This window comes from Corapipo altera, unplaced genomic scaffold, assembly GCF_003945725.1.
Source record: "Corapipo altera isolate COAL_440 unplaced genomic scaffold, ASM394572v1 48b, whole genome shotgun sequence".
Classification (NCBI taxonomy): Eukaryota; Metazoa; Chordata; class Aves; order Passeriformes; family Pipridae; genus Corapipo; species Corapipo altera.
The window spans coordinates 4,127,279-4,151,614 of NW_020884884.1; the positions used below are offsets into that span (position 1 = coordinate 4,127,279).

At 40.4% G+C, this 24,336-nt stretch overlaps 1 protein-coding gene across 3 annotated transcripts in view; it reads right to left on the reverse strand.

Moving 5' to 3' along the window:
- Window positions 1-2,115: 2,115 nt before the first annotated feature.
- Window positions 2,116-24,336, reverse strand: part of SMYD2 (SET and MYND domain containing 2) — a 29,535-nt gene continuing 7,314 nt past the window's right edge. For 2 of the 3 annotated variants that reach the window (XM_027641366.1, XM_027641368.1), the window contains exons 3-12: window positions 21,280-21,390; window positions 19,633-19,693; window positions 17,055-17,179; window positions 13,352-13,419; window positions 11,548-11,650; window positions 9,071-9,181; window positions 7,206-7,326; window positions 6,828-7,002; window positions 5,324-5,432; window positions 2,116-3,301 (exon numbers count right to left, since the gene is read on the reverse strand). In XM_027641366.1, coding sequence (XP_027497167.1) covers window positions 3,221-3,301; window positions 5,324-5,432; window positions 6,828-7,002; window positions 7,206-7,326; window positions 9,071-9,181; window positions 11,548-11,650; window positions 13,352-13,419; window positions 17,055-17,179; window positions 19,633-19,693; window positions 21,280-21,390 — 1,065 coding nt within the window. In that variant the 3' untranslated portion in view covers window positions 2,116-3,220. The remainder of the gene's footprint in view (window positions 3,302-5,323; window positions 5,433-6,827; window positions 7,003-7,205; window positions 7,327-9,070; window positions 9,182-11,547; window positions 11,651-13,351; window positions 13,420-17,054; window positions 17,180-19,632; window positions 19,694-21,279; window positions 21,391-24,336) is intronic. The other variant, XM_027641367.1, reaches the window with a different exon arrangement.

The following is a 24,336-nucleotide window of genomic DNA, read 5'->3' on the forward strand; positions in this document are numbered from 1 at the left end:
AGAAAGGAAACAACTGGCTGCTTGGGCTGTGAGGCAAATAAGAGAAGATGGAGGTATTAAACATAAATAAACTATTGTTAGATTGTGAAACAAAACATTGCATAGGTCAAAAATAGCAGTGTTTATATAAATATTTAAAGTAAATAGATTTTTGTCAGTGTTTTTAGAGTATCTTACAGTTCCATTGATTCCTCTGAGCTATTTTTTGGTTGGCATTTCTTTGAAGTTTTGTTGCCTCTGCTTTATGTGCACCCTCACTGAGAGTTTCCCACATGTACACCAGGACTTTGCCTTTGGAGAGTGAATTGGAAATCATGATAAATAGTAGCTTCCACTGGAGAATCCCAGAACTATTTAACAGCGGGGGAAGGACTGCAACTGATCCCTGAAATGCGTAGAGTGCTTAAGAGTTTTACTCTTCCAAATCACCTGAGTAAGGACTCAGTGGTTGGACACTCAACTCCAGGCATTTCAGGGGTAGTGTTCCCTGATTATGCAGGCAGCATAAAAGAGGAAAGCTTTCCACAAACTATATCCATGTCAGGTTCGAGGGCACACCCTGACTTAGACAGGGGCTGGTAGTAGACACTTAAGAAGAAATATGAACATGTCTAGAAAAGGGTGCTCAGCCCCTCTAGTGCACCTGGCAGCCAGTCCTTGAGGGGCTTCCTGAGGCCAAAGTTTTATTCCATTCACTGTATTTAGTAAATCTTCTGATAGATCCATCTTCAATAAATCACCTTACCTTTTCTTTAGAAGCCATTTATTCCTCTGGCTTTCACAATGTCCTGTGTTGGTGAGTTCCACAGCTTAATTATAGATGTAATATATAAGAACTTCTTTTTTGTGTATGTTAAATAAAAGTATTTTCTTGCTTCTACTTGGTCTTTAAAAGAAGGCAAATGTTTAGTGCCAGAAACACTGTCAATAGGATGTTTATCCTGTTGAAATTGCTCCATATGGAAAACACATTTTCCTCACTAGTAAAGTACCCTTCTTTGATTATTTTACAAAGGAAAAAAGTTTACACATGCAGATGACTGTAATATTCCCATATGTAATTGTGTGAAACATGTTACATGAAATAACATGTTTAAGTTTTATGTCACTGGATTTTCCTGTCCTGTTTTACTTCAGTATTTTGATGCTTCCTGTTTCATTTGTTCTGTAATTCTGTTCATGACAGTTTAGCATAAAACAGTGATCTGGATCTCACCACCTCATTGTATGTACACATTTTGTAGAGAAATGAGACATCAGTTATATGCCCTCCCTGCCCCCTGCTTCCTCCTGTTAGGGCTGAATGGCAGAGCTACTCTATGCTATTGAAAGCCTTTAAAAAAATCTATGCATGCTATTTTTTAATATTCTAATGTATTATTCATATCAGTACATAAGCTTATGCTTGTCAGTTTTATCTTCTGTATAGAACTGATTACTTTTGACAGTATTTTTGCACTGTTTCTTTTCTTTCTCTTTTTATAATAAAAAGTTCTATTCAGCATTAATTGACTGCAATAATTTTTTACCCCTTTCACTGCCTTTGTGTAAATAGTTTCTTATATGTTTTTCCAAATATGAGAATGTCTTCAGTCACTGAGGTTTTTTTGGTAAGGCTGTCCTTCATATTCACAGTAAACAATAAACCATTTTTTTTTCAAGGAAAACTATGCTTGTGTTCTTTTTCTGTACCAGCTTAAGGTTTTGTATTTGCACCTACCGTACTTGAGTTGGTTTCCCATGTTAACCTGATAGGCACAGCCAGAGCCACAGTGAGCTTTGAATAACCTTCTGTAAACAGTAATCCAGGTTTCACAGGGGCAAGGCTCTCACTGGTGCTCATGCTCAGCTAATCAGATTCTTTGGTGTTGAAGCATAGTCTGGACTCTGGATAGACTTTCCAAAGTAAAGGTGCTATTTCCCCGGACAAGGGTTTACTTGGCAAGATAAAGTTAGGATAAAAATAGTCAGCTAGTGCCCTCTTCCTAGGTTTGGGTGTAGTTAAATGGTCTTGGCTTTCTGGAATTTTAAGATCTGGTGCAGTTTTATGTACTCCAGCAACAACTGCTGACTGGAGAACAATGAAAAACTTCAGCAAAACGAGCTGACAAACCCTTGTTCTAGCAGTTTTATTTTCAGAGCAGTGCTTACAAGAAAGAAAATACAGTAAAGTTCTCAAGGGTGATGTGTTCTCTTTCTCATCATACTTTATAAGCCGTGAAAGCAGCAAGGAATGGGCAGGTACTTTTACTGGGCACCATATTTAAATATTGGTGCTGCAAGTGCACAGCCACGCTCTTTTTTTTCCCCCTCCATCCTTAAAAGCAATCTCCTACAGCTGATCTAAATAGAGGAAAAAAAAACAACACCCTCTTGTTTTATATATGGGTAGAGAAAGCTAAGTCCTGGACTTTTTCCTCAGAAAATGTTCTTGCTCCTCTTAAAAGTAATTGCTAACATATTAACAGAATAGTTGTAATACACTGGAGGTGAAGGTATGGCTGTAAGGAAATTTGAGCAATAAATTCACTTCAACTTGTAAAGGGGACTAAAAAGCCAGAAATTGCATAGTTCATGTCTTGTGCAAGCCTTTGAGCTCCGAGATAGGTGCCAGCATTCTCTGTACAAGATGTGCTGAGCTCTAGGTCCTTACTGTGATGAATCCCCATCTGCAGAATAACTGGCTGAGGGAACAGTGGTGGCTTTCCTGTAAAATGCGCAGAATTCATCACCCACTTCCCCTTCCTATCAGCTAAGCCACTGCAAACAAAAATGATTCATGAAAAAAGGAAATGGATGCCAAACCACAACAGAAAAAAGTACAGCTTTTGCTAATTTGTCAGATTAAACAAAACTATTTAGGCAAAAGTAGATGTCACAAAACTGTTGCACCCATTTAAGTGTATAAGTGGAATCAAGAGGGGTCAAGACCACTTTATTGACTTTACACAAATAAGATCCACATTGAAATCCCTAAAGAAAATATGGCCACTTTTGCATATGAACTGTCAGAAGGCATAACCTTCAAGAAACCATGGATGCTTCCTTAAAAGAAAAAAAAAGGCAATTGTAGATGGGTGGAAGCTAGGCCTAAGTGTGTTTGTCATTCCAATTATAGGACAGAACTGTGTTCACTCTACCGCTTTTCAAAGCACTCCTGAAGGCTTCCATAACAAGGCTTTTTAAATAAAGGTTTGAAGGATTGCATAGATTCAAAGGCTCAGTGGTCCTCTAATTCCTTTTTGATCTCTGAAATGTATGGATGATCTTTCCCATGTGCTACTTCCATGATAGCAATTGCCTATGAAAAGAAAAAAAAAATATTCACACAATCGATTCATATATAACACCAGGCTATAAATACTCTCTTTAGAGGTTTGAAGCAGTCTGACACCTCTAGCTACTTTTTGTCCCCTTGTACTCATAAACCCAGTAGGAAATAAAATGAAATTCAAAACTAAGTAATAAAGGTTTTACATTCAGAGAATACATCTTTGATCTTAAAGGAGCCCAAAGCAACTTTCAAAATGATATTCCTGACAAAACTACTTTGAATGCAACCAGCTCCAGGACAGAAAACTGCAAGTGCGGTGGATAATATTCTGGCAGAGGACTTAGCCAGTCCTCAGAGTGAGCTGTGTTCCTACCAATTTATCCTTCAGCTGTCACACGTGCAGGTCTGCTGCTGCAGAAGTTACATTAAGGCATTTCAGACTTGATTCTGTAAACCTTCCACTGGTTCCAGGGGCTACTAGCGCTTTAGGAAGGAAGCAATGTCTTAGGCAAAAAGTGAAATCCTGTCAGGTTCAGACAGACAGGACTGCTCGACTCCCTGCCGTTTCACCTACAGCCTGCTCCAGTCCTAAGAGTGAACACCGCAGGCAGCCAAACCCCCTGACTTGCAGTTTTCCTGCCATTACCCACATTCATGGCAGTGTGTGTGCAGGGGCAAGGTTTCCACTTGAGAAAAGGACAGCAGCACCCCCAAGCCGATGTGATAAAAGGCAGCAGTAGACAGAACTAGAAGCAAGTTCAGTGTAAGTCTGAAAATACTTAAACAGAACAAGGAATAGCCCTCTGAGCATTTAGTCATTTTCTCCTTGGGAAACTTTTATGCAATTATGCTCTTGTATTTGTTAAGTCAATACAGCAAAGGCTTTTGGTTCCACCTCAGCAGCAGCAAGAAATAACTCCACTCCTCCTCCTGCCCGAAAGAAGAAAGGAGGGCCTTCTGGATGAGCTGCTCACAAACTGACAGAGAACAATGGGTTTGTTTTTCCACTAAATCCCAAACATAAGGGGCTGGGATAACTTTGGGCAGTTCCTGTAGACAGCTTTTGGAAGTGAGTCATTAGAAAATGTTTGTGTTGGGAAGCTAACTCTGCCAACAAATCTACCTAACAGTTCCCTACCCCCCATCCCATGCTCTTACTGGCACAGTTCCCATTTCTATTCAAAGGTTTACCACCACAAGGAAGGAAAACCTATGTTAATTTCAAACCAGGTAACAGTTAAATTTTAGAGCATATATTCTTGTAGCATCTTGCCACCACGGCTGGATGGCTCTGTTATTGCTGGCTAAAAACTTGCCAGCATTTAAAAAGATGAAAAAATAAATACATTGTGACATTCCACGAGCCATTATACGCTACAGTAGTCACTGATGCTTAAGAAACTAAAATAAACTTCTGTCCAACAACAAGGGGGGGGGAAAAGTCAAGAAACATAGTACAGACTAATAAATAAAATAAAAGAATAAAAAACTAAGGAATAAGGAACAGACTAATAAAAGGGGGTGAAGAAAAATGTAAAACCAAATGCTGTATTTGCCAATTTCAGCATTACCAGATGCATTGAATTCCCTTCAGCTATGCAAAAATCAATTGGTTCCAGAACAAATAACCACCAAAAGCATGCCTAGTTTAAGTTGGATATAGAAATCACAGACTTCAATGAAACACTATGTGCCTTTTATAAGAGCCAAGCATTTTTTCTGTCCTTACCCAGCAAATGAAGAGAAGCTATATATTTACACTAGTGCAGCTCTAGCTCAGTGAACAACTTGGAGTAAATATTTAAGCATAATTCTCACTCCAGCTGCTCCAGTATCAGCCCACTGCAAAAAGGTAAAACTCCCTGTCTGCTAGAGCAGACCTTTACTACATCTCTAGAAAAATCAAATCTGAGCCAAAAATCCAGTAATCAAATATATTAACAAATGGTGCATTTCCCACCAAGCCAGGCTTACTCACAGAGAAGCACAGAGTGTTTCAATGACCCCATGTCTGAACTGGTATTAATGAAAAAACCAGGAAATAAATACCCTCTTCAGGGCTTTAACTCCAGCCGTTCTGTTATTCAACGCCATATACAGTCTCCCTAATTTCAGCCACATGGAGGCAACGTTCAGCGAGTAGGAGGGGTAATGTTTACTGCAGGAGAGAAAGAAAACCAGCTTTATCAAACTTGGCAGTTTCATTGCATTTTCCCAGCCCATCTCCCTCTCAGGGGGCAAGAAGCTGCCTCTCATTGCCCCTGCCCATTCACTGCTCATCCCCTCTGCCATGACTGCCAAGAGTCAGTGCCAATTGTGTCTAGGATGGGGACGCCTGTCAATTGGGAATTGAACTGAAACTACCATATGCCTCTGAACAGCTGTCAGATGGCAATGACTTTCTGCCACTAGTTTTAATCTAGCCAGCTACAGAAAGAGACTGCATTGTTATGAGTTTTTGGAGCCACCCTGCACTCGCAGAAGTAGCTCTGTGAATTGTACAATAGTTGGTGGAATGGAAAGCAAGGGGCCCTCCACAGTGTGTACGGCACACATGCCACTCTGTACTCGCACACACTGAGCTAGCAGAGTCCAGTTCAGCAGAGCTGACCTGGAATGCCAGGCTCAGAGCCAGAGGAGCTGGGCAAGTCCCAGGGAAGATAAATAGTACTGAGCCCCCAGACGGAGAATGTTGGCTCCTTCTTTGTATCACTGCTCTCTGCCAAGTGATCTGTGACTTTACGTTGGCATCTGCTCCAAAGGGAGAGCTTTTCTTGTGCTCCTCCCAGCTGGCAAGAAAGTCATGTCTCAAGACGAGAATCTGTTTGGGAGATTCATGGCAGGATCAGACACAGTGAATAACTGGTTGGCTCTAATGAAAGAGATCACTACAGTAAAAACACAGACAATTTTATCAGAAAGAGTATTAATTTTTTCTGCTGAGGCTGTGTGCTGCCTTGCCCCACACACAGCTTCAGCCTGTGCATTCTCCCACGCCCCCAGCTCTAGGGCAGCGGAGATCAGGGACATTGGGGCACCCCCCGCTCCCGAGAGCAGGAGCTGAGCTCGGCTTCAGCTCCCTCTGCCGCTCGGCCCCAGCCCTGGGACAGGGCTCTGCTCTCCTGTAGCCGTGCTCACTGTGCTACTGAGGAGAGAAAGGACTGGGACACTGCGGGAGGCTGACGACAACACAGGCTTTGCCTCCATGACCTTATACAAAATATTGACTGCAGATGCAATTTGAAGCTCTGCTTCAAAGAAAATCAGGATTTTTCTAGTTAAGCGGAACTACCACAGCACCTAAGGTGGCACAAAATTACTTTAAGAACTGAAAGCAAGGATTTCAAAGTCAGTCCTTCTACATTGAAGACCACATTTTGACAGTAACTAAAGACTGTCCTAGCATTTAAATATTCCTTTTTGAGTAGTGATATCATAGGTAGCATGTTTATACAACACATACTGAGAGAAGTGATCTCTGCCCAAACTTGTCTTAATTCTTCAGACTACTGAATTAAAGCACTAAAAAAAAATAAAACTCTCTCATATTTACCTGTATGGTCTGATAATTTTTTGCCCATAACGCAGTGCACCTTCCCAGTCCTGCACGTAGAGACAGACACCCATGGCCTGGTACATCATATGTAACATATAAACATTACTGTCTTCAAACACTGCACTCATCTTGTCCAGGCTGAGCTCACAGATTTCCAGTAATTCACCAGGGGGTATGAAGAAGTCAAGGAACCCAATAAATAAATGGTCTCTCACTATATAACTACCTGGTAATGCCTTCAGACACAAAGAGGACAGAGATAAGCTTAATTTCTACTGGTCAGTGCATTTCTCCTGCAAGTACTACTGAAGTCCAGCAGGTGAGATTTTTATGTCACATACCAAGCCAGAGGAGTCAGGGTGAGACAAAGGATATATTTGTAGTGTTTGGCTCGCCTGAATTCCTCAATCACATTCCTGGCATATTTGATCATGTCTTGTACCGTCTCTGCTGATGGAGGATCATTCAGTTTGCAGATTTCCAGTTTCTCTTTATCCTGAAGGAAACACAATGGACCTTACAAAGGCAAGTTCCAAGCCCTATAAATAAAGGTGCACCTGCTATACAAAATTACTCTAATAAAAAGACACAGATGGGAACTTAAGCCCTTCAAAGAATATAAAAACAAAAGTAGAATGTGCACCTGCAATTTTTCTCTAATGCCTTGGCTAGGAATCCTAGAATTCTCTGGCCTTCCAGTTCATCTGCCATTCTCTACTTCCCTGAAGTCCCTTTCTTTTGAAAGATCGAAGAGTTTTTTGATTTTGTGATGAAAGCAGGTTTACATAAGAAATTTCACTGCTTCTGAGAGATTAGGGATTAAAACAAATTAAATTTTAAGGCCATAAAAGCTCAAACACTTTAGGTCTAACACCCAGCTCTGTGGAAAATGACATGATCTTAAATGCAGAAAAGGATCCTTCATATCTGCAGAAAAAAACCACATTTCCACATATTTTGTTATTTCTGCTGGACAGCTCCACTTACTCTTATCTTTCTATCTACCTTACTGCTTCACGAAGAGTCAGCTGCAATCTAGAGACAATCTTTTGCTGTTTAAGTTTCACACTGTTGTTCGATTTCCTTTTCTTTTATTATTTCATCTGCCAGCCAAGAGGGCTACAGGGGACTCTTTCCAAAGGAGACTGAGTGACAGGTGACTTGAAGAGCAGCACATTGTTGAAAATCACAGATGAAATCTTGGCTTCGTTAAACTCAGTGGCAAAACTATCAAGGTAACTCTGGGGAAAAACACAACTAACATGGTATCAACAGAATGGCCTGAAGCAACAATATTAGGTACTACTTTGGAAAAAAAATTACAAAGGATGACACCATTTAGGAGAAGGAGATGGCTGCCTGGTCAGCTTGGGAACCAGCTCTTATAAGGACAACTTGTGAAAATGGGAGGTAAAATGATGTAGAACTTAAGGATCAGATTCTGCCAGCCACACTAATCTTGTCTGGAATTACAGATGATCCACACAAAGCTCAGATCTTGTAGGGCCTCCAGGGAAGGAGGTCCAAATGGTTGCAGAGGTCTCTTCTTCCCAAGTGCTTTTCTTCAAAATACCTAACACCTCGTTTTAAGGAACACTGTCTGGATGTCTGCCTTTGTCCTTTGAGGGGCACAAGCTTATGTCCAATGAACATAATTCTGCCCTGTGCATTCACAAGGGATTGTGACCCAGGACCACCCTGTCCGTGAGCAGATTGATATGATGGTATTCCAGGAAAGGCCATTGCTCAGATTCTGCTGGGTCTCCAAATCATCCAGCGATGTCATACAGTGTTCACCTGGAATTGACTGAAATGCCCCAGCCAGGAACTGCAGCAGTACTCTACCCCAGAACAGGACTCCAGAAGCTCCCCAAGCAAGATTTACTTGCTGAGAGTTGGTAGAAAGCATGCACTTAAAAAAAAAAAAAAAGAGTTCTGAGCTAAATTCTTTTGATTGGTTGACCTAGACACAGTGTAATTATCTACTTTTAACAATGCTTTCATCTTTGCTTTGTAGTTCAACTTTAGACAGGCCTCTACCAGGAAATTTCCTGATGTGTCATGATGACAGTGGAAAGAGTGAGTATCAGAAAGCCTTCTAGACAGAAAAACAAAACCATCACCCCATCCCCCTATTATTCCACTTTCCAAAATGTAATTAAACCAGATAGGAAATTGCATCCAAGGACACGGGTAGGTGCCTTGACAGTCAAAAGCATATTCCACACCAATTGTATTACCTTTTCTTTTGTAATGCACTCCCTGCAATCACAATTAAAGAAATATGAGTCTCTTAGCCGGTCATTTCTGTCTTCTGTGGGATATAGCAGGTCAATATAGCTGCTAAAAATCTACGCAGTAAAAAACAAAGCAGTTAGTGAGAAGTAGTGTCACTAAACATATTTGTCACTACTAGTTCTGGTATATGTAGTATGACTGCTACATATTCATGCAACTTGTGGACCCCTGCAGTCGCATCACCTGCTTGCTCCCTCACATTCCAAGCCTCTTGGCAGCATTGGGAGTTGTCATTTGTGAATGCTGTCTGACAGAGAAGTGTTCCTTTCCTGTTAGTTATGGAATTTCCCTCAAATATTACCCTGGCTTATACCCAGGACAGCAAGATTCAGGTGTGGATAAGGAAACTATCACAGCATAAATCTCAGGCTCCTGTCAGACTAAAAAGATACATCTACTTTTCAGAAGTAAAATAATGATTTCAGGTATCCAGCCTAGGATAAATTACAGTGGCCTGGTTTTATGGAGGTTGGAATCTCAATTTTGTCTTTCTGAAAATCTACAAAAATTGGGGCAACAGCAGTCACTAGTAGCTTTAGAAACTTAGGACAAGACCTTTAGATCTCTGAAAAGAAGAGAGGCCCAGTGCTCCAGTTCAAGGAGAATGAATATCAGATTTACTTCAGCAGCAATATTTTAAAGCAAAGAAAACCTGCTTTTGAACATTTTAAAGGCCCTTCATATACACTATTCTTAAGTTTTCCTCTATTTCAATGGTCTTCAGAAAAGAACCCCTGCAACTAGCTTTAATGCTCTGCCTTTAAAACGAGATCTCCCCCAAGAAACACATCCTATGCACAGTGCAGTTGATCATTCTGCAGACAAGGAACAGTTTTAGCTCCATTTCCTCATTTATAGTATTTGAAATGCTTTGTTCAGTCTTTATGCTTAAGGTTTCTCTCTTTAAAAATAAAATTACACGTAATTTCATATAATACACCTTCTTCTTAAGTCAAAAGTGTGAGTGTGTCATCTCACACTTTCCCCCACATTCCTATCCTCCCTATTTTCAAAGCATGTCAAATGCAGGAACAGCATTTACAGAAAAAAAACTTTAAAATGTTGCACTGCAATGGCTACACGGCGCCTGAAGATGGAGACACAGGCTGTGAGACTGCACAGCACCCATGCAAAACCATGAGCTCACGTTTGGAAAATTCTGAGGTGTCAGAAAAGCGAATGTGCAAAAGCCATGAGGTCCTGGAGAGTTGATGCAGCTTCTAAGACAGAACTAAGAAGAAGACGCCAAGAAAAGAGAATACTCCACATCTCTACCTCTCACCATACGCCCTCCCCGGATACGCTCTGTGAATCCATGGTAAAATTCTTAAACCAGAATCAGTTCTTGTCCATTACCACAATGCATTTGCAGTGGCTGCCAACATCACAGACAAATAATTGTTAGTAAATAGCATCAAAAGAAGTTGTTCACCTGAGTAATTTCACCCTTGGCCACAGCAACTAAACTCACTTTGTTCACAGTGGTGAACAGCTGTAATTCAAAAAAAATAACCTCCCTCCCCTTCTTCTAGGCTGCTACCACACAGTTCAGAAATGAGAAGTTTTCAAAAATCAAATCTGAGGTTATTTTGACCAGCATTAACTTTGTCCACTAAATTAACATTTACAAATGAGCCATTGAAACTCTATGCAAACTCCATCCCCAGAGAGAATGTTCTGTATCTTCATTCCCTCAAGGTATTTGAACATCCTCCTTGACTCTGTTTAACACCTTTTTTTCTTTTTCTTAAAGCAAAATGCAGCTCTGCTGCTTTAAACTCTCTGCCAAGTTCATTATTTGACTGAAAAAGTTTCAAGGTACACCCAGAGCCTTACTCCATTTCACAGAATTTTAACCATCACTGTTCAGTTTCACTCTGCCTAAAAACACACTTTTGCTCTTCTGTGACTTCCCAGCAAATGCCACTGAGGTGATATGACCAAATCCCATGTTTTGTGGATGCTCTGTCCAAACAGAAGTCAGAGGACTTATCTGTACCCATTTACCTTGTTTATTCTGGCTTCAATTTCAGTACATTACTATTATACTGGGGACAATTATAGCAGTAATAATTTGCTTTGATCTTGGAATTTCAAAGCACCAGCCAAACATCAGTAAACTCAGCCTCATTTTACAGATGGGTAAACTGAGAGAGAGGCTGGCAGATACACAGTGACTGCTGCAGGTGCCCTTCCCTTGTTTTAGCACAAAATTGGATACTGCCTCTAACAATGACTGCAGTCCTCCAGAGCCACCCTAACTTTTCCAAAGCACCATCTTACACTTCCCTGAGAAACAAGGAGATCCTTACTCCCTATTATTAAATTGTCATCGAATTGAAACGAACCCTGAAAAACAGAATGGATTCTACTTTTAGAATGCATGAGTACAGAGTACATTCAAACACTGTGCATTTACCTCCTCTCCAGGCTCAATCTCTTTAACAGCTCTGACTTCAGCCAAGGTTCCCTTGTAAGTCACAATCACATTTGGGCAACAGCTATGGTTCATCAATGCAACACTGCAAAAGCAGAAAAGTAAATGTTTTCCCCAACCACCACCACAAGTAAAAGGTAAAAAGTCAAGCACCACTTCACAAAACAAGTAAGTCTGAGTCAGTCTCTGTAACCTGTTTTTATTCTGAGGCTTAATATGAAGGTAACCTTGGGAAAATACGTTGTACTGTTATTTATTCTAACGATATAGAGAATGGTTGTGCTAATGAAACATTACAATTTTTAAATCCTATTCCTGCAGTACTAGGCAAGTTATTCTTTTCCCATTCTTACATCACTATAGGATAGATGACAGGGATGTTCACGTAGCTTTACTACCAGCATGACACACTGTTTTCCTCAGAGGAGAAAGAAAAAGAAACACGTTTAACCTAAAAGGAAACAAGTAAATATAGGAAAACAAAAGTTTTTGCTTTATCATGACTCAAGATGGTGTTAAAATTTTAGCTGGCTTCTATGCAAATGTAAACATCTTTCATGTTTGAAGTGCGAGAGAAGAGATCTTGACCTGTTATACAAGCATATGACTTAGACAAAAACCTGCACAGCTGAGAAAAGTAATCCACTTTATTACCAAGCTTGGAGAAAGTGCAGGCTGCTGCTTATTTAAGATGAAATGTGTAATTTTAGTTCTTTCTCTTCCAATCTAGCAAAATGACAATTGCCTCTTCAGTCTTTTTAGCTCACAGGCATAACTGTTACATACGAAATATCTGACTCTTGTATACTGAGCATTTACAAAGGATGGTGTTGGACATGTTTCAAGAACACCCTGGTTTAATACTCTACTCTCCCCACAATGACTCTGATCCTGGGAATTTCAAGGCATTAATTTCCAGTCTGTAGATCAGGATACGAACTTCAGACAGGCTTGCTTAGAGAAGGAGAATCTGTGAAGCAAGGACTAGCTACTACTCTCTGTGTGCAGCACTTGGCAAAATCACATCCTGCTTTAACTGGGCATCTGTAGGTTTCGGGTTACTTTGACATAGATAAGCTACGAGTAATCTAAGTCCCACCAGGAAGCCAAAGTAAGCACACAGTGCTAATACCTTCATACAGGCTGTGCAAAGATCAGGAGCAGAAAATACCCTCCTTTGCTACAACATTAAGTAGGAAGGACAGACTTAAAAATGGAAGAAACGTTCCTTGGCCTTAAAGAGAGCTGTGCTCCCCTGCCCACGAACTGCAGCTAATACTTAACACCTGCAGTATATTTGTAAAGCTAAGAAGCTCGTACATTTTTTTTGCACTGTCATAGCAAGGAGGCTCAAAGAAGTTATGAAAGGGATTTACTGTTTGTGAGGGAACAAAGGTAGAAGGGATATTCTTCAGAGAGCATCAGGTGAAGGATTTATACCCAGCCAAAACAGAAAGCTGAGAATACAGCAAGTCACCTGCAATCCTTTTCCTTTGGCTTTGATGTCCCTGTCCAGAACCTGCTAGCCAAGTAAGTCGGTTTCCTATCAGCCTGAATACAGTTCACAATCCAAGTTACAAAATAAATGACAAGTCAATTTTACCAGTATTACCAGATTTTTAAGAAAAACTGCTGCAAATAATCTGCCACATTTTATCGGCCAATTAAAGATATTTAAAACAAGACAAATTGAGTGGTTAATTAATTTCTTTTGGTAGGCATCTACTTCCTTTATTTGTTTTTAAATTAGTTAATTTTATTTTTTAAAATATTAAAATCAACCTACTCAGGAAATATGGCTGATCCCAAATGAGAGAGTTCTTCATCTTCAATTGTGAAGCCATTACAGTTAACCTAAGCAAAAAGAGAAAGATGCTGGATCAGCTTCTGGTCAGCTGAGTGCTCCACACTCACATGTCACATAAACACGTCAAACACAATTGCAGCAATTTGCTTACAATTTTCTATCCACCTTCCCAGTACTCACAGGGAGCTACCTGAAGTGAAAACAAAGTCCCTATCCAAAAGAATGCACAGGACATTAAAAAATTGACAGTTCAACACTCATACCTGCTCAGGACACAGCATCTAGTGGATTGCTCCTTGGAAGGCCAACCAAGAGAAGCAGGGCTTGAAAAGAGCACTAAAGAGCATCGGACAAATCAAGACCATTGCAAACATGAAACAAAGCCTCACCCTGACACAGGGCAAAGAGACTTCATCTGGCCTTGACAAGTAAAGGGCCAAAGCAGAACTAGACATGCCAGGAGCAGTGTGGGAATAAACGGTGGCAAACTCAGCCGGGCTGGGGCAGTACAGAGCTTTGGTGGAACATGTTGCAGGGACCTGCCACAATGACATCTTTCATCAAAGACTGCACATATCAGCTACAGCTAAAGCACATACTAAAACAACAAAAGCAGTGAGAAAGACTTGAACCTAACAAAGACACAGAATAGGAGGGGACAGAAAAAGGACAGAGTATGAGAGGAAGTACATTCCTAATTTAAACAGACCCAGGATCAAAAGAGCTTGTTCACAAAACTCTCTTATAGAAGAGATTCAAGCAGGTTTTAAAACCTTCTTACTTTTATTCTCACACAACTCAAAGGAATCTTACAGGACTTTCAGCTTTGTTTCATGTGGTTTGTATCACTTCAAGTGGTCAAAATGCACCTCAGTCAAGTACTTTTTTCCACTTCTACTTCAAGTCACATACATACCATGAAGAAAACCTTCTCCACATTCACCATCATCTGCCTACAAACATCAAAATTTTTATGAAAGCACCAGTAAAACACTAAAACAACTGCTATCACATGGCCAAGTTCAGCTGAAGCTACAATGGACACAGGAACAGTCAATCAAGTACAGTGCAAGTATCTGTTCTGGAAGGGTTAAGAGTTAACAACAAACACTACCAACAATAATCACAGAACCATAGAATGGTTTAGCTCAGAAGGGACCTTACAGAGCATCAAGTTCCAATCCCATTTTTTCCCCTAATCCCCAGAGGCAGAGACACCTTCCACTAGACCAGGTTGCTCACCATGCAAAGTGATATGTCGCACAAGCTGAAATGTATCTTGGATTGTATTTTAGAAATACACAAATACTTCCCAAAGCCACTCCTCAGCTATGAACTGTTCAGGATGCATTCATGATTAAGGAAACTGCCCTGTTTCTCTGATTCACTCATCAGTATCTTTGCTATCTTTGCTTGATCTTTATCCTGCTATTTTTGGCAATATAGCATCCAAAGGTTCCCTGTCTCTCAAGACCAGCATTCTACTGCACTAGCCAAAACCAAAATGCAATTGCTCAATACAAAAACAATACAAAGGAAAGATAATATCAACAGCAAGTAAGAACATAAGGCAACGAAGGCTGACATGCTGAACAACTTGATGGTTCTGAAACACAGGGAAATATTTAAAAATATGCAGTGAGTTATCAACTTCCCTCCACTAAGCCAGAGACAACACAATTCATGAAGGCACCATAACAGAAATGACACAAGAGGAGGGATTAGAAGGGGATGAGATATCACTGGTTTCACCAGATCAATGCCTGACTAAAAAAGGCAAAGCAAAGGCAATAAAGAGACATCAGCAAAATACTGGAGCTCAATGCTGTTCCCAATGGTGGAAAAGTGAACACGTAAAGGGAGACACGAAATGCAAGACCTTAGAGGAAAGGATGAGATGCTGGAACTTGAGACAAGAGAGAAACTGTTTGAAGAGTATGGCAAGGTGAGACTGAGGAGGAAGAACTATGTTCCACAGGGGCAAAAGAGAGCAGAATGATGCCAACACCTGTGGAAGAGAGTAGTGAAACACAAGGATTTTGGACAAAAAAAAACTTTACTGCACTCAAAAGGACCAATTACACTTTAGTTGTGTAAGGAAGAACATCAGGTAAAGCCCACTAAAAGCAATGAGTAAGGAGTTAGAGAGATTCAAGTCCCAAATGACTGCCTTGAGCCACAGAGACAAACATTGCCAAATGTAGGAGACAAAGAAGACCACATGAGGCCAGAGTAAGTGTTGAAGCTAAACAAAGGACCAGCAACATAGCCATACTACTAGTTTTAGGTCAAGTTAACTAATTATTAGAAAATTTATTTGTACCTACCAAGTACTACCATGCCTCCCTTTGTTCTAGAAAGATTTATGCCTCAAAAGGTTTTATCCTTTTAAAACACTTCTGAGAAACATCCAGATAACTTCTGGAGACTTTAGTTCAAAAAATTTTAATGTCCACAGTGGTAGATAGTTACCTAATGATCAGGATGAACTTAGGGTTACACCCAAGGTTGACATACATCTATAGAGAAGACTAGATGGAATATCAGATCTAGGAGTCAGCAGTTCAGAGAAGTCAGTTTAAGTACCATGACCTAGTAAAGCTAGTCCAGGACATGAAGCAAAAATAATGTTATCTTTGGGGATTCTGGCTACATTCTAACAGAAATATTCAGAAGCACCACAAGGAACTGGTTGTACTGATGTCTTTAAAGTATCCCTCTGACAAATAAATTGTAAAGTCTTCAGAAGAGAAAAAAACCTTGCCATTTAAAGGAAATTAAAAACAGCATAATGGATGATAAGCAGACACTAAACATATTAAAGAATCACTACCCTACAGAATAAGAGTACCTCTGTTTTAAGGAAATAGTAACTGTGCCTCCTTGTTGGTAGATGCCCAGCTCAGCTCTACCAACCAGGGTATCGCCACCTCAGCTTTCATCACAATAGCCAGCATTTGCCCCCACCTCAAAATATTAAACTTTTTATTCAGACACTTAAGTTTAAAACTAGCAGTGAAGAAGTAAAAAGAAGAAAATGGATCTTTCAGTATTCCACCAGTGTATTATTCCATGCACTACAATACATTCAATTTAGATGCATATGAAAAGTAGGTGAGAAAAAAAGAAGTGACATATCAGAAGTTACCTGACAAGATATCCTGTCTTTCCTTCATGTCTCCAGATGGGCAAACCACCTGACTACATTTAAAAGCCACACGCCAGATAAAAGTTGTAGGCTGCTCTTTCTACTTCTCTGAAGTTTACTCCCTGTGAAGGTCAAACACAGTGATGACCTGACCAGCAAGGATTTCCACAAATCTGAAGCCTGAATGAAGCATTTACCTCTGCAGGGTCTCAGGCCAGCAGCCTTCCATGTTAGTTCAACAACAGCTTGGCCCACAAAAGCCTAACTTTGATAGGGTTTAATAAAGGCTGTTTCTCCTTTTCTTCAGCGTTTGAAAAGCATCTCATAGAAAGTCTGCAGACAAGAGTCTCTCCCCTCGCTATGGAAATGGGGCACATCCAGCCACTTCTGCTCAACGAAGCTGATCTTCTCCACCAAGCACACTAAGATAACTAAAGAGCTACCATTTCTGTTGCCGTTAACATTCGCCCTTTCACAAAAGCTAAACTCTTACAGCACCATCCACCTAAGCAGGTTTTGCTCTAGCCAACTTACTTGTGCAAAGAGAACTACAAGGGCAGCATTGTCAGGGTACTCCAAGTGCTTTGAGTAAAAGTGATGAAGAGCAGCAATGTCGTTCTGAATCAGCTCTCTCTTTTCATTGTCTAGTTTGTCAATGTCTGTGGACAAAGAACACATTCCATTTCAGTAACAGGAAAACTCCCCCATGCACTGCAGCTAGACTTAGGTTAGAACAGGCCCAGACTTAAACAAACTCCCCTCAAGGACAGGCTACTTGGAATTACTGCAAAGCGCCTGTTCTTCCATAAATGCTACACTGCTTCTGCCAAAGCCACATGTGCACTACAAGAACATGAAGGATTAAAAAGCATTTTCTAACATCTCTAAATCAGCAGGTAATTGGACATAAATTTCCCTTTCTTGGGAGAAGGGTTATAGTCTTCAAAGTGCATTTGTTAACTCTAGCAAACAGCCCAGGTAGCCCTGGCCCTCTAGAAGCCTATCAACTGTGGGTAGCTATCCTCAGCTGCCTAAAACAACCTTATGAGCTATGTGGTCTCATCTATGGTGGTATCAAGTCATACTTAAGGTCACTTGTCTTAAAGTACACTTATAAAGCAAAACTTTCTCATACAGACCTATTCCTTATCAGCACCAACGAGCCCAAACTCCTGCTAAGACCATGTGCTTTTAAAAGACATGGTCTTTCCTAGCACAGAGGCCCCAACTATTTGTGGCCACATGTGACAGGGATCTAGAAACAACACTGGGGCTAGTCACAGGGGTTCTCTTTGCAGTAAGAGGAGGATAACACAAGGGTGCCCAGGAATGCGATCTACCTGACCTGCTGCAGGCACCTGTTTTAGGAGGTAACAAACAGTGACTGAGAATACCCATATCTCCATGGGCTGGGGGTTGACCGTCAAAGAAGGTGTGTTTAACCTGCAGATATCTAAGGCTAATAGGAGACAGCAGGAATATCAGTGGAAATGTCCTTGCACACCTTCCAACTGTATTCCATTATAGGTTTCTTTAGAGATTTACCCTCATGCCAAAGTTGTGGCCACTGAACCTTTTCCCGCGTGGTCCATACAGAGCAAGCTAAATGATCAGGTATACTCCTAGTACCCTCTCTCTCTCCTCAAGAGCAGAGTGTTGGGAAGTTTTTCCCAATCCTCTCTCTCGCAGTGACAGTGTTACGAGCTCTCTCCTGCTCTATGAGAGCCAGCAACTCAACCATTTCCTCTCTCCAACTCAAAATAATAGTGGAGAGCAAAATGTGTAGGAAGAGTGAAGGATTCACAACAGTGGAAGAAGGAGGAAATTATTTGTAAAGCAGATGTGAATGATAGGTGAGTCACAAAAAACACTGAGGAAAATGAAATGGGACGATTTGATGAGAATAAGAACAAATCAGAAATAGGAAATTTTGAGCTTCCAGCTGACATCCAGATGCATTTTCCTCTCTTTTGTAGGGTGTTGCAAAGCATAAGGCAGTTGCTGTACATGGTAAAGGTGTGCTAAGAGATGAGGTGAGTCAAAAAGGCAGAAGGAACAGGGATGCTTATTAACAAAACAAAGGCTTCTAGAGGACAAGTGGGACACTGCAACAGAAAAAAAAACATTTCAGCCTTTTAGCACCCAAATAATAAGTTACTGAAGACAAGATGCAATGTAGAAGCATATACTAACCCATATTCTCCTCAGTCTCAATCCTATCAACTTACCTGTAAAAATTATCCTTGCCTTAGACAAAGTTAAATGGTGGCATTTTCCCCCCTTGTTCCCCAGTTGTCCCAACAGCAGTGACAGGAGTTTTTGTTTAGGAAGCAAGACTTGCTGTGCTTGGTTACTCTGCTACCTTGAGTCCTAGCAATGACTACATTTATTCAGCATTTTGTAAAAGGCTTTGGAAGCCATCAGCGTGAGAAATGTGAATATACAACCTATTGTCTCTGTGTACCAACCACCAAGAAAGAGAAACAACAGACCAGTGAAAACTGTGCCCAGGATGGTTACTGGGCCCCTAGTTGGTCAACTCATAACTCTGCCTTACCAGACATAAACAGCAGTTTTCCAGTTAAAAGCAAGCCATTGCCTCACCTCCTTCCTTGGATTATTTTAGAGCATTTAGGACATGGAATTTCAACATAATCATACATAACATGTCAGATTTGACTGGCAGTGACAGATACTGAAGCACAGTCCAGAGGGTTCTGCAATTAGCCCTTTAGTCATTGTCACCATCAAGCAACTGTGCTGTCTCTGATTTTATGCCTCCTGGTAACAAATACCAGTTATTTTAATTTTACAACATTACAATTCTCAAAAGACACTAGAGTACCAGAGAAGCAAGATGTATGCATGCTACATAATTAATTCTGTCTAGGTTTTCACCTTTGTTTCACAGCCCCCACAAGCAACCAAGAAAAAAAAAAAAGAAATAAGAGTACTGCACTTTCAAAAAAATGAGAAATCACAATCCTCTTTGTTTGTTCCTTTCCTACAACAGGGGTGGGATGCTCTGAAAGGTTTCCATGGAGTGGGGCCAGGGGAAACAAATCATTAATACAGTTAAGTCTAAGCTTACCTGCAAGCCTTTTTTACTTACGTGATTCAAACTCTTTTACAGCAAGCAGCTTCTCTGAGTGTGTTCTTTCAGGGTGAGTTTTCTAACAATAAAGGGGGAAAAAAAACAGTAAGAAAATGTTTTAATTTGGCAGTTTTGTGTACTCACTCATTCATAAGTTGGGAACTCCTAAGTGTAAGACAAACCCAAATCCATACTGCACGGAATTTATAAAAATTGACGAACAGCAATGAGTTAAATTGACTGCTCTCAGTAAAGGTATAGAAATATTCTCTCCACACCAAATTAGGCAGTCAAAGATTAACTTCTATCAAATTTTATATACATAAACTGAACAGTATTTTAAATATGTCATTTGCTTTGTTCTAGGCACCCAGAAAGCTGCTAACAATAGCAAGCAGGCAGAAGACAGGCTTTGCTTTGAGGAAAGTGAATAAACTGACTGTTGACAGAGTTCAAAAGCAATGCTCCACTGTTGGCCTAAGGCCACTGCTTTGTAATCTTGTCCATTAAATATGGCTTTGCAGGTGGCCCAGCAGCTGAGGTTCAGGGACTGTGGTTTGCATATTTAGCTTTTATATGACATGTAGGGTTCTCCCCCCCCCGTAAGCGATAAAAGCACAAATTTACTCCAATGACTTTTTGTCATTAAACGTTCGATTTTGTTTGTGGATACCACTAAACTATGCTTTAATTAAATCACACACACGTACATTCACACACACATATACACACACAGCAAGTATGCAGCTACCTTCCCAGCAGGCCACCAAAATCCTCCCTATGTACAGTATCCAGATTGCCCTTGTCACATAAGCAGACCTCAATCACACAAATATGCTCCAAAGAGGATTTGTTTTTGCAGAGAGAGTTTAGACCTCTACAAAGATACACAGCATAACCTTGAAACTCATGAATCCCATCCCCTCCCTGTAAGCACTTGTGTTATCCTCATAGTTAGGGAACACTGAAATGGAGTGTTCCCAATGCAATCTTCCTTCATTACTCATAATATTCTTTTTCTTCAAAGACCAAGGGTCTGAGATTTCTCACCTAAACTCTGGCTTTCACCAGTCAACTCAATCATAAATGTTTATATCTGAATACCTCAGAGGTGTTATTGACTCACAAACGTACTGGGAGTTGTATGCTACATAAAACTATGCAACTATAGCTGAAAAATACTACAACAGGCAACTGCTTCATAAACATGTCAGTGCCTGCAGTCACATAACAGTAGAAGCATTCCTCCAAATTTAAGCATATATACCAAGTCTCACTATTCCTTCTCGTCATCCACGTGGCCTTGGTGTCAGCCCACAAATGTAACCTAGAGCTCAAATCGATTGGAACAGAGGCTGAAACACTATCAGTAAACATGTCCAGACTCTGTTCAACAGTACCTTAAGACATAAGTTATAGTTACACACCTTAAGACCTCACTAGCCTTTTGTTAGCTTCCCTCAAAAGTCTCCAGCTGGGCTACGGTGGTCCTGACGCTGCTGCAGTGGTCTGATGGTCAGTTTGTTCAGCTGCTCATGCTCTGTACACAGGAAACTTGAATGTATGTGCTTTGCAGGGACAGTTACTGTCGGTCAATTTTCATTTTCCTGCCTTCTCTGGCACCCAGAGTAGGAGCATACCTCCCAAGTCAAGCCTCCTGCTCACCTGTTTGGCAAGGATCCTCGCCGTTAGTCTCACAGTCTCTGAGGGATTCCAGTTCTGCCCAAAAGTGCACATGGAAGCACACTCGAGCTTGTGCATTGGCCAGTCTTCCTTCTGAAAACATAGAAAAATACAATTGAAAAGAAAAAAAGCCATGGAGATAAAGTGATGAAAAAGGGAATGAAGCAAGTCCTGCCAGATCCTAGAGGTCAAGTCAAATGTGTTTCCTTTAAAAAAAATAAGATGACGCTCACTAAATCTGAACAAAAGTTTAAGTCATATTTAAGGGGTACAGCTATCCTGCTTTTTTCAAACAAATTCACATGGGATGAGCCAAGGTCAGAACATCTTCATTTACTCAATGGAAAAAAAAAAGAATTAAATGACAAAGAAGCAAACAGACAACAGGATTTATAAATCACCAGTTCTTATTGTTCAGATCAAGCACGTGAGGACAGAGTAGGTCTGAGCTTGATGGCTTTTATTGGGTTCATTTCCATTTAATACCTTGGCCCCTCATTCTGAGACAACCCTGGTGTAATCAGGAGTAATGCCTCTGAAGTCAATGGATTCACAGTCACTGCAAGAATCGGTGTATGTAGGGTCAAACCCAGATCTTCTGAATAAAATTATCAGAGTTTTTCCTTAATGTTGAAGAATAAGAGTACAGCTCGACAGTGAGGACACACTAATATGGGCAAACACATTTTAGTTAAGAATGTATAGCACAGTCCTAGCTGAACATACAGTAACACTTGGACTGATGGCACAAGGCACTGGCTTTTGGCACTCTACAAGTTTCATCCAAAGCCACAGAATCTTTCAAAGGATAGCACAGAATCACATATTAACAATCTGCACTGGTACAGGTCGTCCTCAGACTGCGTCAAATTTCATTTTATTTATTCACTCAAATAGTCAAGCAAAGCACAGTTATTTATTGCTACATCTCATCCCAAACACACATTTATAGCACTGTGTTAAAACAGACCTATACTGTTCTGTCTGCATAGAGAGCATCATGTTTTGTTTTCATACCAGATTCAAGTGAAAACTTGAAAACCTTTTTGCAGCCTCCAAAATGTTCTTATATCCCCTTACTGTGATTCACCCAGTATCACACACCCTGTGTTGGCCCGCTCCCCCAAAATTTTTAAAAATAAATTAAAAAAAACAAATAATATGCCTCATCAGAGTGACTGAGTGGCAGGAACAGGAGGAGCACAGTTTCCCCCAGCTGCCTAACCACTAAAGGCAAGAGGCATTTGAGGCACTGGAGAGACACATTTGAGGCTATCTAAAACATCTACACAGGACCAGTAAATATGATACGTGTCTACTGGGAAATGGATTTCCTGTGGAAACTACAGCTGTAGGCTACATAGAACAACCCAAGGCTCTTAAACAGTCAGCAGAATCAGAACCCTCAGTGTCTCCTGCCTTGGTTGGTCAACTTATTTACAGGTTTTGCAGATCAAAACAAAAGCTGAGACTACTAATTTCAGAGTTCCTACACCAAAAATTCTTCCACTGAAATCAGCTATTTTAACTGCCCTGGGCATGGACAGCTTTAGGAATTTATTTTATTAGGAAAAGAAAGGTAAGCACCTGCCCCAGCTTTGTGTAGGATTCGAAGCAGTGCAACGCTGCAAAGGTATTCAACCCCTCACAATGTCAACTCCATTGTCCTTGACATCTCAGTAAGGTGCTTCCAAAAAAACCTACATACAGGCTGCTTGAAATAAGAAGCATAAGGATGTGGCAATACAGACCAGAACCAAAATAGTATATTACACTCTAATCATGTCATGTGAAATTACACTCTCAACTCTCCTACAGCTGTCACATTATAAAACGTATCCCCAGAGAGACCCATTTCCTATGTATGCCCCAAGACTTTTTTTCTGGAAAATTCCTGATAGCCTTTGCTTAGGAATCCACAGGCTAAAGGTTAAGAAGAGACAGAGGGAAATCTCATCTCTCACCTCTTCTTTGCACACACATGATACCAACTAACTTTAGCGTGATAATTGGGTGTTCAAAAAGTGAAGGCACAGAACCTGAAGTTTTGCAGGATTCAAATCCATGCACGTTGGTTAAATAAACAGGAGAAATTACAAACCAAAAATCAAAATGCAAAATCATGTGCCTGTCTTGAAGCAGTGTTTTTAAAATTCCTTTTGCCCCTTTATTCTTTACACATCGTTAATTAAAATCTTTCCCCAGGCAGAATCATACAGAGTTATATGAACTAGTAGGGAGGTTAAAGGGACAAGATGCGGCCAAATTGTGTGAAATGAGATAAAAGCCTGAAACACTACAAAAAGAGAAAGTACTGATGACTGAGTAATACCTGGGATGGAAACACTATGACAGCAGCTTTCCTTGCAATCACAGCAGGACTGTATTTTGCATTCCTTTCCACATTTTCCTCCACGTAGTTGGAATTATAACAAGTAGCATTGTTCTAGCTGAATCCCTAATGCTATATTAATGGTATTTTCTTCCTATTTTCATTGCCTCCTTTCATTTAGGAGTGACAACATTTTTGGAAGGGAAGTTCTTTAAAGCTTATGCTTTTCACATGAAAGTATGGAAACACTCTTCTTCACCAAGTTCTTCAAAAAGATTCCACAGTCCAGGACTACTGGATTAATTGCCAGAACATTGTCTTTTATAGCTCAACGCAGGAAAAAAGCAACAAAAACCAAAATATAATACTCAAAAAAAAAAAAAAAAGACTCAAGTCCAAACAAATGTCCTTGCACCTCCTTTCTCACATAGACTTTTCAATACAGTATAAAAACTCTGTATCTCACTCAGTCGAAAAGAAACAGACACAAATACCAGACAGAAATTATGGGCAAGCCAGTGCAGGGGTTAAGCCCACTTCTTCAAAATCTTAAGGCCCAATGGTGATCAAAGGGCATCCAACTCTTTAACTGAATTTCATTGAGGCAACTTCGATAAAGTTCTCTGATACAGCCCTTCAACAAACAGCAAAGGTAGAAGTTTCACCCATCTTCACAGCCATCCTTTCCTACCATCACTTATCAAATG